General features: G+C 38.5%; 1 protein-coding gene across 11 annotated transcripts in view; it reads right to left on the bottom strand.

The window, feature by feature from the left end:
• CSNK1G1 (casein kinase 1 gamma 1) overlaps positions 1 to 14,071 on the bottom strand; it is a 183,341-nt gene that overhangs the window by 103,154 nt on the left and 66,116 nt on the right. For all 11 annotated transcript variants that reach the window (XR_006704063.1, XM_045447923.1, XM_045447922.1 and 8 more), the window contains exon 2: positions 4,458 to 4,854. Coding sequence is in view for 10 of the 11 variants with exons in the window: in XM_045447923.1 (XP_045303879.1) it covers positions 4,458 to 4,638 (181 nt within the window). In the remaining variant the exon portion in view is untranslated. The remainder of the gene's footprint in view (positions 1 to 4,457; positions 4,855 to 14,071) is intronic.

The following is a 14,071-nucleotide window of genomic DNA, read 5'->3' as shown; positions in this document are numbered from 1 at the left end:
AATATGTCCTGATATACATTTTTAAATTCTAAAAAATTAAATTAATTAAATGAAATTAGTGGTTATCTCTGAGAAACGTGTCAAGAAAAATTAGAAAACTTTGGCAAGAGACATGTTATTTTCCCTTTAAAAATTTTCCTTTAAAAATTTTTTTTGGGGCGCCTGGGGGCTCAGTAGGTTGAGTGTCCGACTTTGGTTCAGGTCATGATCTCACAGCTTGTGAGATCACAGCTTTCTCACAGCTTTCACATTTACTTGGTCTCTCCAAGCTGGCAAACTCAGCGGTATTGGAAACCTTCCCCTCAAATAACTGGTTGGTCAAATCTGGCCTACAGTCTACTTCTGAAATTTTTCCCTCATTCATCTCTTCCTCTCAATCTCACTGTCATTTGCAGAGCTAAGAGCTAAGGCAGTTCAACCCATTTCTGACTTAGACTCTAAAGGCAAACAAACATTTCTTAAGTACCCATTAAACATTTCTTAAGTACACATTATATGCCATAAACAGTAAAAAGGAGCTAAGAATATAAAGATTAATGAAGCAAAGTACTACCATCAAGCTCATCCGGAGGCAGAGAGATGCAGCAAGATAATACAATGTGACAAGTACTACAATAGAGCAAAATCCACAAGATGTCAATCTCTTTCTTATCTGATCTAATCTTAAAACTACCTGAATTATCTTTCTAGAATACAAACCAGATCCGTCACTCTTCTGTGGTAAAGTCCTTGGTGAGTCTACTCCACTGCCTACAGGATAAAGTCCAAATGTTTTTTTTTTTTTTTTTTTTTTTAATTTTTCAACGTTTATTTATTTTTGGGACAGAGAGAGACAGAGCATGAACGGGGGAGGGGCAGAGAGAGAGGGACACACAGAATCGGAAACAGGCTCCAGGCTCTGAGCCATCAGCCCAGAGCCCGACGCGGGGCTCAAACTCATGGACCGCGAGATCGTGACCTGGCTGAAGTCGGACGCTTAACCGACTGCGCCACCCAGGTGCCCCAAAGTCCAAATGTTTTAATACCATTCAAACACTTCACAGTCTGGTCCCAACCCACCTAATGGTACCTATTACTTCTCTTTTACTTCACATCCAGTAACTCAGTCATGTACAACTAGTTGCTGCTCTGATAATATTTTGTGCTCCTAATACTGGAGAGCCCTGCTTCCTTGTGCCCACCAGCGGAAATCCTATCCTACTATCAAATAATACTTCCTCTCTGAAACCTTTATTAACCTCTGCCAAAGTGGTTTTTATACAATCTATTGAAATACTTATCACTTCATATTTGTTTTTCTTTCTACTGCTAAACTGTGAGACAGATTTTTTGAAAGTTTTTTAAGCTTATTTATTTTATTATTTTTTTAATGTTTATTTATTTTTGAGAGAGAGAGAGAGACAGAGTGTGAGCAGGGGAGGGGCAGAGAGGGAGACACAGAATCCGAAGCAGGCTCCAGGCTCCGAGTGGTCTGCACAGAGCTGGATGTGGAGTTTGAACCCACGAACCGTGAGATCATGACCTGAGCTGAAGTCAGACACTTAACCAACTGAGCCACCCAGGTGCCCCTATTTATTTATTTTTGAGAGAGAGAGAGAGACAGAGAGAGAGAGAGACAGAGAAGGGAAGGGGCAGAAAGAAAGAGGAGGAGAGAGAGAATCACAAGCAGGCTCCCCACTGTCAGTGCAGAGCCCAAGGCTGGGCTCAAACTCACAGATCTTGAGATCATGACCTCAGGAAAAATCAAGAGTTAGAGGCTCAACCAACTGAGCCATCCAGGCACCCTATGAAACTGAGATTCTTAAGGACAGAAATAATTTCTGAGCATAATTTCGTTATGCTACCTTACCCAAAGTCTAGAAAGACAGTAATTACTCAAGAAATGTTTGTTAAATGGATGATGGGTGGAAACAGATTTGCAGAGAACAAAAATGTACTAATCATTACATTATTTTTTTTCTCTATCTAGAATCCAGAGTTCTACCTAAATACAGTGGCACTAAGGCTACTACCTACCATCACCCCCACATACCAGGAGCCTGAAGGAGGTCATGTTTTTTCCTCTCTTCCTACTCATCTGGCTATCTACCTATCCATCCCACAAATTAACAACAGTAATACATAAAGAATCCCCACCCTACAAGCGGCTTATATTCAACTAAGGAGAGACAATTAACAGGTAAACAAATACAAATAAATCATATCAGGTAGTGATCCATGTGATGAATAAAATAGTGTGATAGGATAGAATATGGCTAGGAGAGAAATATGCCATTTTAAATGGAGGCCGGGGAGAAATCACTGAAGGTTTCTCTGAGAAGGTAACAAAAGTTGAAGCCTAAAGGATAAGAAGCAACCACCTAAGCAAAATTTGGGGGCAGAATTCTGTAGTAGAAGGAACTCTAAGTGAAAAGCTCTGAAGCAGAAATGCATTTGGTTGCTTGAGGGGCCGAGAGACAGTATGGCTAGAGAAAGAAATGAATTTGGAGAAGAAAGCATGGCCTTGTAGGTGGTAGCCTTGGTGAAGGCCCATCTGCACCTGCCTTGAGTTTGGAATTTCCTAGTTTACATCTTCTGTTGGTCACACAACCTCCTACTTACTAATGTCACAGCAAAAGCGCAATGGAAGGGAGTATATAGCATACCCATCCTGTTGTTAGGAAGATGTCAAACGATTCTGGAAGTACCTTTTCTCATTTCTATCGATTAAAATATTCCTAGATACAATGTCCTGACAATATGGCCCCAGAGCTAATGAAAACCTGGTAAGCACTTAAGACTAAAATCACTTCAAAAGAAAGAAAAGCCTTTCCACTGACTACAAGGCAAGCCAAAATGAGAACTACCAAAATTATCCTAAAGTCATGGGAGGAAATAAAACAGAACACTCTACTACTCCGAAATACACATGGGCTACAAATTTATCCTTTTAACTCAGTAAGTGTTTCTAATCCCATGTAAACTTAAAGATCCTATAATACAAATCCAGGCTTAAGTAATTAGACAGATTTCTAGTTTTCATCGACTACAGTTTTTCTTCACCTTTAGAGAAATAAAACAATTTTGTGACCTTTTGAGAATGCAAGAATTTATATGCATCATAAACTGCCTCTCAGCAGTAATTCCGTGGATGTTCATGTCACAATCTATTTAATTCCAACTTACTACTGTGATGTTAGAGCAAAGTCAATCCATTACATAAATGAATATTCAAGAAACTAGGTTCTAAAACAACTCAGTAGTTGCTAGGAACTCAAACAGTGTGAAATTACACATCTTACTCCTATTCTCAGCAGCATCTGCTGGCTTTGCTAACCCGACCATCACTAAATATAAAGAGCCTTCCATTACACTAGTCAGGTCTTAAAATTCCAGGCTGCTGGCCTTCCACTGGTAAAAATAAATTCACTGTCAGCATCCTTAAATTCAATTCTGCACCCAGTGATCTGTGGCTAGTGTACGGACTCTTTCCTGAATCTATGGGGGATTAGACACAAGATTATTTTTCCTTCTTCTTTTGCAGATTAGTATTAGAGTTAGCAAACAATAATTATCTTATGCTCCCACACTTCTGTTCCCCCAAGGGCTACAGTCCCTTACAACAGGTCTTCATATTAATCCATACCCAAAACGGCTATGGAGAAAAAGCAAATACTTTAGCCTAAAAGGCGACCTCTTCACATTCTTCACACTGATGTCCAACTTCATGTATTTATATCTTTCATTTTCTCTTCCCAATTCGCTCAGGGAGAGCCATAGAAAAGTTTCTATGTACCTACTGTATCTTCTTCTCAATTTCTGCCTTACTCTGTTGTTTTTCATTATCTCACTCACATATTCACACTTGAAATTTAAAAATACATTTCCTCGGTTGGGAAATAAAATTGCATCATTTCTCCCTGTAGTTCTAGCTCAATCCTGATGTCAGGATTTCCAGGAAGAAATGCAAACATAGCATCAGTTGGAAAGCCTCTCTCAACAGGATGTATGTCCTTACAGACTGAGTCTGCATGTTACTGAGTAAGAATCTACTCTACTCTTCCCTTATCAGTCTGAATTGAAGCAAGGCCTTACTCCCTTCTCAGAGTGTGGTCCAAGGACCAACAATATCTAGGTGACCTGGAAATATGTTAAACAAAATTTAGGGCTCTACCTCTTAGAACAACTAAATCATAATTTTTATTTTTACTGATACCTGTACGCACATCTCCCTACATCATAAAATCTCAGAACTGGTGGTAAATTTAAGAACCTATCACACACAAACAGAGAGGAACCTTGGATACAACTCTAACTGATAATGACCAGTCCCCTTCACAAATTCTTTATTGCTTATACGAACAGGTCCTCCTTAGGAGAATTTCTCATAAAATCATAAACTTCTTGTCTTGAAACACACAAAAGCTAATTATAGCTGTTGGTGGTTGTGGAAGCGGCCGATATAAACAAGTTCTTACCTAATCTGAGCTCTCCGAAGTTCCCACACCCTATCTTCTTGCCAACCCTGAAGTTGGGTCCCACCATAAGAACCCCAGAGGATGTTGAGGAGCCAGACGGTCGGGTACAGTGTGCACTCCTTTGTGCCATGGGTTTAGTTGTCCGTTGTCTTTCATCCTTCTCTCTACTAGGATGGTCCATGATCCTACACGACAGAGTCTCTGCACAAGTAGCCTCAGTCTGTGTACCTCTCTTCAATACAAAAGTATGTCCAAATAAACTGTAGTCAGAGAAAGGTAAGGAAATCTTTTGGCACCATATTTATGTTTCTAATGTATTTCCAGGAGATGAACAACTGATTCGTTCACGTAGGACACGTAGTCTGTGGATCTCAAGCATAGGAGGGTATTTTGTAACCTGGGTAAAAATCAAGAAAATATACAGTTATAAGTTAAATTTTAAAACAAATCCAGAAAGTTACCACTAATTAGAATGGAACCTATCCAAAAATGAACAAAGTGGATAGCTTCCTGAAATGGGTTTTGATTTTATATCCTCCAACAGTTTAGCCATCTGGACTAGTTATTTATCTGATAACATAAGCTCAGTAGGCTGCAGACCATGGCAGCTAAGGGAACACACAAGTCGGTAATAGAAAATGCTGTCTTCTAGTACTGTACATATGACCCAAAAGAAAGCTGTTTACTCCGTTTTTCATCACTGGGTAACAGAAAGATAGATTAAGCCTAGTTAAATAAACTGAAGACAATTAAAAGCTCTTCCTTTAACTTTGAACGTTTATTTTTTGGGGACAGAGAGAGACAGAGCATGAACGGGGGAGGGGCAGAGAGAGAGGGAGACACAGAATCGGAAACAGGCTCCAGGCTCTGAGCCATCAGCCCAGAGCCTGACGCGGGGCTCGAACTCACGGACCGCGAGATCGTGACCTGGCTGAAGTCGGACGCTTAACCGACTGCGCCACCCAGGCGCCCCTAACTTTGGATAGAACCTGTCAGAAATGAAGCTACTTACCAGCCCCCTCCTCCATCCCCACCATTTATCAAGCACTGAGGGCAACAACATAACCCAAAACAAGTTACTGATTGACACAGACTACTTGTGTAAAAGACTTTCCAAAACCCTGGTGGTACTAAGCAGTTCTAGACTAAAGCTTTGTAAAACTCAACTCTTGGTTTACTTTTCACTGCAGACTGAGTACACAGTGACAGAGTCATGAAGCACAACACCAAAATAAAAATAAAGCTGAGAAACAAAAAAATCTTAAGTAGAATCAGTTCCTATCAGAATTCTCCTTTGTTACAATTCAAGACTAAGCCCAAGACAAAAGTTTAAAATGAGATAATTCTGATGCTATTTTTCATAAAACAGGTAATCTTTTTTTTTTTTTAATTTTTTTTTTTCAACGTTTATTTATTTTTGGGACAGAGAGAGACAGAGCATGAACGGGGGAGGGGCAGAGAGAGAGGGAGACACAGAATCGGAAACAGGCTCCAGGCTCTGAGCCATCAGCCCAGAGCCCGACGCGGGGCTCGAACTCACAGACCGCGAGATCGTGACCTGGCTGAAGTCGGACGCTTAACCGACTGCGCCACCCAGGCGCCCCAAAACAGGTAATCTTTAACAACAACAACAACAACAAATTCTGTTATCACCAATCACATACAAAACACATGCTTATGTTTTACTTTCATTGAATATTTTCCTTGAAATTTTAAGGAAAAAGAGAATTAGGACAACTGCTTGGTTGTTACTGCATACATACAATAAAGCAAAATGTCTATACTGCAAGCTTCTCATGGACATCTTTAATTTCTGAGTACAGGGACAGGGACAAACCTGTGAGCTGACGGTACAAATGGGCATATTATCCAAGATAAAATCTATTTACTTCAAACAATTAAAATAAACTGTTTATGTTCATCTTTTTTGTCTGTTTTCCTTGTATTACTAAAAGTGTATTATGACTTTAGGCTTCTACAAAGCTAATCATCAATAAGATACATTTCTCTGAATTCGGGAAACAGTACATCCACATTCATAATGTATATTCTGTTTAAGACAAAATCAGGGTAATGAGAAGGTCAGCAATTACTGGGTTTCTTACTTGAACAACATTCTGAGTTTATGTTTCTCTCATTTTTCTCTTTTTTGCAATTGTATCCAATATCTTCCAATTATCTTTGTTGTTTACCAAAAGTCCCTCCAACAATATTGGTAAGAGAAGGGAAATAAGATGTTTTAGATAGCCCTATCTTAAGTGGTGCGAGCATGTGTCTATGTATGAGAAACTGTCAAGCTATTCTTTCTTCCCTTATGTTATAAATTTCTTTGAAGGCAGGAAAAAGATGTGTCTTAGCCTATCCAGGCAATTTTGAGCATTCGACTAACTCCCACATTTTTATAAATTATTACTACTATAATAGCTTCATTTATAAGATTTGGAAAACTGTACTACCACCTTGTCTACTGCTCTTATTTTTCATATGTGTTCACTCTAACAGATGGAGGTTATTTTTATAATGCTTGTCATTAACTTTCTCCATTGCACTTAAACTCATGAAACATTAGGTAATCACATATAGCTCTCAGTAACCATGTATACTTGCATGTATGTATTAGAAAAACATACAGCACTTCCCAAGTTAGAAACCTGCAGAAAGTAAAGATTCGTGTTCAGCTGGGAAAAGGATGTTTTTAACACCTGCTTGTACCCCAGAAGAATCACTTTACCTCCCACAAACATGGAAGAAAACTTACATTTAAGATATCAATTTTCTAATCTATCACAGAACATGAGCATGGTCTAATGTATAATTATGAAAGATGAATAATATTTAATACTACTGTTATATGGCACCTCTCATTTGAGAAACCAAACTAACTGAACAATTAAATTTTTAAAAATCCTGTTTATTTATCACTACCCACTGTTCAAAACTATATTCTACTTCCCAAATACAAACTCTTTAGCTTGTCATTTTTTAATCAGGTTATTTGGTTTTTTGGTGTTGATTTGTGTGAGTTCCTATGTATTTTGGATATTAATCCTTACCAGATATATCACTTGTAAATATCTTCTCTCTAATCCCTTAAATATAAACTCCTCAATTAAATTCTTATTAAAAGGTTACTACAGGGCCACTTAGATGGCTCAGTCAGTTAAACACCCAACTCTTCAATTCTTGATCTCATCTTAGGTCTTGATCTCAGGATTTTGAGTTCAAGCCCTGCTTTGGGCTCTGCACTGGGAGTGGAGGCTTCTTAAAAGAAACAAATGTTTTTTTAATTAGAAAAAAAAGTTACTGCATAAACACAAGGTGTATCCATTGTTGGCCCTTACACTAGAATGGCTTCATAACTCTTCTTATTTTAGGCCTGACTCACATCCTATGCCCACGGCGAAATGTTTCATAACCAATTCATCATTAACACTTGGAGCACCCCTGTGTATACAGTGTATACATTTGCCACTCAGTATGCAACAGATTATACTGATATGTTCTCTAGTATTCAATTTGATTATAAGCCTTTGAAATTAGGGCTCTTGTCCTATCTTCTTTAGTTTCTTGTATGTAATTGGTACTTAATAAATACTAACAATTATGATGGTCTTGCTTAACCAAAAACAGATTTTCAACAATATAACCAAATATTTACACAAAATAATACATGTAAATAGAATCCTGATTAACCATAAGAACGTTTAGAATTCATCTAGAAAAGAAGCTAGTATTCTTTCATTTCAATCCATTAGTGTTAAGACAGGCTAGTTAGGATTTCCATTTCACAAAGATATTATTAAATCATTTATTTTTAGTTACTAGCAGATAACATATGAAAAAGTTAGCTCAAGAACCAGGTCAAACAGAACATCCAAGGTAAACATTAAATTATACTTTAACCAGGGTGCCTGGGTGGCTCAGTTGGTTAAGCATCCAACTTTGGCACAGGTCATAATCTCACAGTTTGCATGTTCAAGCCCCACATCAGGCTCTCTGCTGTCAGCGCCGAGCCTGCTTTGGATATCCCGTCTCCCTCTTTCTGACCTTCCCTCTCTTTTTCAAAAATAAATAAACATGAAAATAAAAATTATACCTTAGGTTTGTTTTTATTTAAAAATTTTTTTCATGCTTATTTATTTTGAGAGAGTTAGAGAGCAAGTGCAAGTTGGGGAGGGCCAGAGAGAGAGAGAGGGAGAGAGAGAATCTGAAGCAGGCTCCATGCTGTCAGCATAGAGCCCAATGTGGGGCTTGATCCCACGAACCGCAAGATCATGACTTGAGGTGAAATCAATAATCAGATTCCCAACTCACTGAGCCACCCAGGTGCTCCATACCTTAACCTTATTTTTAAAAAATGACTTCCAGGGGCGCCTGGGTGGCTCAGTCGGTGGAGCATCTGACTTTGGCTCAGGTCATGACCTCACGATTTGTGAGTTCGAGTCCCGCGTCGGGCTCTGTGCTGGCAGCTCGGAGCCTGGAGCCTGCTTCGGATTCTGTGTCTCCCTCTCTCTCTGCCCCTCCCCCACTCACGCTCTGTCTCTCTCTGTCTCTCAAAAATAAATAAATGTTAAAAAAAAATTAAAAATAAATAAAAATTAAAAATGACTTCCAAAGATAGCAGTAAAAGACAAACTATATGATTTGTCCTCTTTTTTTTTTTTTTTAACAGTATAAAAAGCAGGGAGGGGAATTCCACTTTCTTGCACCATATACAAAATCAACTCAAATCAGATTAAAGATCTAAATGTAAGACCTGAAACCTTAGTTAGAACTCCCAAAAAAGAACCACAGGCAGTAAACTTTTGGATATCAGCCTTAGCAGTATTTTTTTGGATCTGTCTCCTTAAGCAAAGGAAACAAAGTAAAAATAAACTATTGAGACTAAACTAAAAAGCTTCTGCACAGCAAAGGAAACCATCAAAAGAACAAAAAGGCAATTTACTGAATGAGAGAAGATATTTACAAATGATATATCTGGTAAAGGTTAATATCCAAAATATATAAGGAACTCACACAAATCAACACCAAAAACCCAAATAACCTGATTAAAAAATGGACAGAAGGCCTAAATAGACATTTTTCCAAAGACAAAGACATATGAAAAGATGCTCAAATCACTAATCATCAGGGAAATGCAAATCAAAACCACAATGAGATATCAACCTCACACCAGTCAGAATACCTAGTATCAAAAAGACAAGAGGGGCACCTGGGTGGCTCAGTTAAGTTTCTGACTCTTGATTTCAGCTCAGGTCATGATCTTGCAGTTCTTGGGATCAAGCCCTGCTTTGGGCTCTGCACTGACACTGCAGAGCCTGCTTGGGATTCTCTCTCTCTCCCTCTCCCTCTGCCCCTTCCCTGCTTGTGCTCTGTCTCCCTCTGTCTCAAAAATAAATAAACTTAGAAAAAAAAAAAAAAGACAAGAAATGGGGCGTCTGGATGGCTCTGTCAGTAAAGCATGCAACTCTTGATACTGGGGCTCTGAGTTCGAGTTCCATGTTGGGTGTAGAGATTACTTAAAAATAAAATCTTAAAAAAAAAAAAAAAAGAAAGAAGTACTGGCAACAATGTGGAGAAAAAGAAACCTCTCTGCACTGTTGGTGAGAATGTAAATGGATGTAGCAACTCTGAAAAACAGAATGGAGATTCCTAAAAAAAAAAAAAAAACAGAAATACCATATAACCCAGTAATTCCACTACTGGCTGTTTACCTAAAGAAAACAAAAACACGAATTCAAAAAGATATATGGGGCACCTGGGTGGCTCAGTGGGTTGAGCATCTGACTTCAGCTCAGGTCATGACCTCACAGTTCATGAGTTCAAGCCCCCCATCGGGCTTGCTAATGTCAGCACAGAGCCCTCTTTGGATCTTCCCTCCTTCTCTCTCTCAAAAAAAAAAAACAAAAACAAAAAACAAAAAAAGAAAAGATATATGCACTCTTATGTTTACTGTAGCATTATTTACAATAGCCAAGATATGGAAGCAACCTTAGTGTCCATCGATAGATGAATGAATAAAGAAGATGTGGGCTGTGTGTGTGTGTGTGTGTGTGTGTATGCAAATCAAATACTACTCAGCCATTAAAAAGAATGGAATCTTGCCATTTTGTGACATGTATGGACTGAGAAGCTATTATGCTACGTGAAATAAATCAAAGACAATACCATACGATTTCACTTATATGTGGAATCTAAAAAACAAAACAAATGAACAAATGAACAACAACAAAAAAAAGACTCATAAATACAGAGAACAAACTGGTGGTTACCACAGGGGAGAGGGATTAGCAAAATAGGGGAAGGAGATTAAGAGGTACAAAATTCCAGTTATAGGGTAAGTAAGTCACAAGGATAAAAAGTGCAATATAAGGAATGTAGACACTAATATTGTAGTAAGTTTATATGGTGACAGATGGTAACTACACTTATTGTGGTAAGCATTTCATAATGTATATAATTGCTAAACTGCCATGTCATACACCTGAAATAAATGTAGTATTTATCGTATGTCAACTATATGTAAATAAAAAAGGGGGAAGAGAAATTATATACACGTAATAAGCAGATGTTTCTTTTTCTGGTAAATAAACCACTTAGCAATCACTTGTAATTTATTTATTAGACATGTAAATGTTATGACAAATTTTTAGAGTCATACCAGCAAGTTCCTTTGGAAGCTTAATTCTTATCGTTTCTCTGAATGTAAGCATGCCTAATTTAAGAGGAAAGGTATTTTTTAAAGTATAACACTCCAGGGGTACCTGGGGGCCTCAGCTGGTTAAGTGCTGGACTCTTGGTTTCAGCTGAGGTCATGATCTCACGGTTTCCTGAGTCTGAGTCCGCACAGGCTCTGGGCTGACAGTGCGGAGCCTACCTGGGATTCTCTCCCTCTCTCTCTAACCCTAACCCTAACCCTCCCCAATTTGTGCTGTCTCTCAAAATAAATAAATAAACTTAAAAAAAAAAAACAAAACAAAACTTTAACACTCCATGTATTCTTTGTAATCAAAAGTTGTAATTCATTTCAGGAACTGGTTTAACCCTTCCCAGAAGGCATCACCCCACCAATTAAGCCTCATTTAGTGAATACAAACAGATTTACACACATGGCTTTCCTGACTGGGAAATTTTAAGAGCTCTCTAGTAGATTAAAGAATTATTGCTAATAGTAAAATCAAAAAATCCAATTCATCAAATTGTAGGTAGGGAACTGAGGCTAAATCTGCTGGTTTATGATAAGAGTTGAAGAATATGGCTATCCTCAGCTGTGGTCAGTGAAAAGTTTTCCTTCACAGATTTCTCTAGAAGATATCTTAAAGCATTCTATCACACTGAAATGAGAGAAACTTACGTTTCTAGCAACAACTGTCCTGTGCCAACATACAAAAGAAATCATCCCAAACCAAGAGTTCATCTGGCTCAAAGTCACTCTCTTGTAAGGCAGTAACAGATGCTTTGTGGAAGAGATAGGTATGGTCTTCTACCATGAATCAAATGCTTAAAGTGAATTTACTGATTTATGTAACAGTATTTTGAGAAGCTGCATAAAGTCTAAAAAACTGGAACCATAGTATAAAACCACAAGACAATGTTTAAAGAATTACAGCTGTGAATCTGTTAAGAGAAAATAAATCACTGAATTACTGGTTGTTATTTCAGATTCTCATACATTGGCACTGTCAAAATGAGGCTTGTAACATACTTAAATTTCAAAGCCAAACACACATGGTCTTTGTTGATAGTCAAGACAAGAGACAGGTATCTCAATCTCTCTTTTGTGAGATAATTTAGGATGAAATTGCTTGGAGGTGAAGGACTGCTGGATCGTATGGTAACTGTATGTTTACTTAAAGAGTCTCTGAAGTGACCAAACTCTTCTGCTGTTCTTTCATCTACTAGCTTTGGCGCTAAGGCTTGTGGCCTCTCAGTCACAAGTTTCAGCTTCAGATATCACTTCTCACACCAGTATCCAAAACAGAAAAGAAAGTGCAAAGCAAAAGACTTTCTTGTCATGTATCTTTTTCTTGGTAAGGATGAAAATTCTTCTCAGAGCCCAGAGCAAAATTCCCTTTGTGTCACGTGGCCAAGAGCGCATGCAACGGTATCAAAATTCTCACTGTAAGCTCCTCACATTTAGAACACAGAATAGGGGCGCCTGGGTGGCGCAGTCGGTTAAGCGTCCGACTTCAGCCAGGTCACGATCTCGCGGTCCGGGAGTTCGAGCCCCGCGTCAGGCTCTGGGCTGATGGCTCACAGCCTGGAGCCTGTTTCAGATTCTGTGTCTCCCTCTCTCTCTGCCCCTCCCCCGTTCATGCTCTGTCTCTCTCTGTCCCAAAAATAAATAAACGTTGAAAAAAAAAAAAAAAGAACACAATAAATTTCAAGAGCAGCATCACACCTAAAGAAGGTATTGACTAACTACTCAGTAAAAATGCTATCTGTATATGTGCATGTGCTTGTATGTGTGTGTGTGCCAAAAGAATGTCAAAAATTACACAACAACAAAAAAAATTAAAAGACAATTTAAGGACAAATGAAAGTTTTATAAGTCATTTTAGCTTAAAAAAAAAAAAAGAAAAAAAAGACACAGTAAGAACATCACTTTAATTAACCTAACAAATGACCAAAATTGATTTACTTTTTAGCCACATTACTGGAGTGCTATTATTAAAGGGAAGAACAGTGTTTACAGATCCTAATAGTATTACTGTTTCTCTTTTCCACAAATTCCAATTATTAATGTCTCCCAAATGTTTCTCATTCTTACCACCCTATCCCTCACTGCTCCGTCTATTTTCACCTAATGATTATTTTTTCAGTTTTTTAACTTATTTTAATGTTTATTTAGTTTTGAGAGAGAGAGAGAGAGCGTGAGCAGGGGAGGGTCAGAGAGAGAGGGAGACACAAAATCCGAAGCAGGCTCCAGGCTCTGAGCTGTCAGCACAGAGCCCAATGTGGGGCTCGAACCCATGAACCGTGAGATCATGACCTGAGCTGAAGCTAGACGTTTAACTCACTGAGACATTAAGGTGCCCCTATTTTTTCAGTTTTAAGATCACCCTCTTAGCAATCTCAAATATAAAATACAGTGTTGACTGTAGTCACCATGCAGTACATTACATTCCCAAAACTTATTTATGTTATCATTGGAAGTTTGTACAGGAGTCTCCCTGTGTCCCCCTTAACCATAGTTTCGGTTACCTACAGTCAACTTCCATCTAGGCGGGGATAATCTTCCTTCTGCCATATCATCAGAAGGTCAATAGAAGCCTAAGGCTACGTCATAATGCCTATGTCATTCACTTCAACTCATCATGTAAGCACCTGATCATCTCACATCATCACAAGAATAAAAAGAGTGAACACAGCACAGTAAGACTGGCAGGAGGAATCATATTCACGTAACCTCTATTACTGTCAGCTATTGTTGCTAATCTCTTACTGTGCCTAACTGATAAACTTTTTCGGAGGTATGTATGTATAGGAAAAAATACAGCATATGTAGGGCACAGTACTATCCATGATTTCAGGCATCTACTGGGGGTCCTGGAACTTATCCCTTGCAGATAAGGTGGGGGACCACTATACCTTTTAACCACCTTTACAACCCT

The sequence above is a fragment of the Leopardus geoffroyi genome, chromosome B3 (assembly GCF_018350155.1).
Source record: "Leopardus geoffroyi isolate Oge1 chromosome B3, O.geoffroyi_Oge1_pat1.0, whole genome shotgun sequence".
NCBI classification, from domain to species: domain Eukaryota; kingdom Metazoa; phylum Chordata; class Mammalia; order Carnivora; family Felidae; genus Leopardus; species Leopardus geoffroyi.
This window is presented reverse-complemented; position numbering and strand designations above follow the sequence as displayed.